The sequence below is a fragment of the Argentina silus genome (assembly GCF_951799395.1).
Source record: "Argentina silus genome assembly, contig: scaffold_388, whole genome shotgun sequence".
Classification (NCBI taxonomy): domain Eukaryota; kingdom Metazoa; phylum Chordata; class Actinopteri; order Argentiniformes; family Argentinidae; genus Argentina; species Argentina silus.
The window spans coordinates 15,001-17,500 of NW_028153141.1; the positions used below are offsets into that span (position 1 = coordinate 15,001).

At 43.7% G+C, this 2,500-nt stretch overlaps 1 protein-coding gene across 1 annotated transcript in view; it reads right to left on the minus strand.

Annotated features, from left to right (window-relative positions):
• Positions 1-2,500, minus strand: part of LOC310824422 (dysferlin-like) — a gene marked incomplete at its 3' end in the record, with an annotated part of 19,787 nt that overhangs the window by 11,017 nt on the left and 6,270 nt on the right. Inside the window, exon 2 of the mRNA XM_083697675.1 lies at positions 1,965-2,146. Within this exon, the coding sequence (XP_083553801.1) occupies positions 1,965-2,146 (182 nt within the window). The remainder of the gene's footprint in view (positions 1-1,964; positions 2,147-2,500) is intronic.

The window sequence follows — 2,500 nt, forward strand, 5'->3', positions numbered from 1 at the left end:
AGGGTCTCCCTTTATTAGGAACACTATACTAATACTGGGTAGGGCCTCCCTTTATTAGGAACACTATACTAATACTGGGTAGGGCCTCCCTTTATTAGGAACACTATACTAATACTGGGTAGGGTCTCCCTTTATTAGAACACTATACTAATACTGTGTAGGGCTTCCCTTTATTAGAACACTATACTAATACTGTGTAGGGCTTCCCTTTATTAGAACACTATACTAATACTGGGTAGGGCCTCCCTTTATTAGAACACTATACTAATACTGGGTAGGGTCTCCCTTTATTAGAACACTATACTAATACTGTGTAGGGTCTCCCTTTATTAGAACACTATACTAATACTGTGTAGGGCTTCCCTTTATTAGAACACTATACTAATACTGGGTAGGGCCTCCCTTTATTAGAACACTATACTAATACTGGGTAGGGCCTCCCTTTATTACAACACTATACTAATACTGGGTAGGGCCTCCCTCTATTAGGAACACTATACTAATACTGGGTAGGGCCTCCCTTTATTAGAACACTATACTAATACTGGGTAGGGCCTCCCTTTATTACAACACTATACTAATACTGGGTAGGGCCTCCCTTTATTAGAACACTATACTAATACTGGGTAGGGTCTCCCTTTATTAGAACACTATACTAATACTGGGTAGGGCCTCCCTTTATTAGAACACTATACTAATACTGGGTAGGGCCTCCCTTTATTAGAACACTATACTAATACTGGGTAATACTCCCTTTATTAGAACACTATACTAATACTGGGTAGGGCCTCCCTTTATTAGAACACTATACTAATACTGGGTAATACTCCCTTTATTAGAACACTATACTAATACTGGGTAGGGCCTCCCTTTATTAGAACACTATACTAATACTGGGTAGGGCCTCCCTTTATTAGAACACTATACTAATACTGGGTAGGGCCTCCCTTTATTAGAACACTATACTAATACTGGGTAATACTCCCTTTATTAGAACACTATACTAATACTGGGTAGGGCCTCCCTTTATTAGAACACTATACTAATACTGGGTAATACTCCCTTTATTAGAACACTATACTAATACTGGGTAGGGCCTCCCTTTATTAGAACACTATACTAATACTGGGTAGGGCCTCCCTTTATTAGAACACTATACTAATACTGGGTAGGGCCTCCCTTTATTAGAACACTATACTAATACTGGGTAGGGCCTCCCTTTATTAGAACACTATACTAATACTGGGTAGGGCCTCCCTTTATTAGAACACTATACTAATACTGGGTAGGGCCTCCCTTTATTAGAACACTATACTAATACTGGGTAGGGCCTCCCTTTATTAGGAACACTATACTAATACTGGGTAGGGCCTCCCTTTATTAGAACACTATACTAATACTGGGTAGGGCTTCCCTTTTCTCTCAAAACAGCCTCAATTCTTTATGGCATTGATTCCACAATTCCTTTGATTCCTTTGAGATTCTGGTCCATGATGACATGATTGCATCATGCAATTCCTGCAGATTTTTCAGGTGCACTTTCAAGCTGTGAATCTCCCGTTCTACCACATCCCAAAGGTGTTCTATTGGATTCAGATCCGGTGACTGAGAAGGCCACTGAAGAACACTGAACTCATTGTCATGTTCATGAAACCAGTTTGAGACTTCTTCTGCTTTGTGACATGGTGCATTATCATGCTGGAAGTAGCCATTAGAAGATGGGGTAAATTGTGGCCATGAAGGGATGCACATGGTCAGCAACAATACTCAAATAGGCTGTGGCATTCAAGCGATGATCGATTGGTATTAACGGGCCCAAAGTGTGCTAAGAAAACATTCCCCACACCATGAGAAGGTGTACAGGTGTTCCACCACCTCCACCATGAGAAGGTGTACAGGTGTTCCTAATAAAGTGTTTGGTGAGTGTAGAGCAGTATAGATCTGTGAGGGCAGCTGTCACTCACGTAGGTGTCCTGGTCGTAGAGTTCCACCACGATGTTGGGGGGGCTCCCCTCGGTGATCTGGGGGTCCCCAAACACCTCCACCTCGTAGAAAATCAGGGTCTGGTCCCAGGTGGGGTTCAGGCTGTTCCTGACTGTTACCGTCTTCTGACTCTGGTGGAGGAAGGAGACGATGGCGTAGGAGTCTGGAGGGGGGGGGAGACAGACAGGCAGAGAAACAGGCAGAGAAACAGACAGACAGACAGACAGACAGACAGACAGACAGACAGACAGACAGACAGGCAGAGAAACAGGCAGACAGACAGAGAAACAGGCAGACAGACAGACAGACAGACAGACAGAGACAAAGAGAGAGTTAGGTTTCCTGACTGTGGTGGAGGTAGAACACAATGGCATAGGAGTCTGGAGACAGACCGACAGACAGACAGACAGACAGACAGACAGACAGACAGACAGACAGACAGGCAGGCAGACAGGCAGACAGGCTCAGAGAAACCAAGTTGCTGCAATCAGTCATGACATTCTGAGTTGTTCTGCTC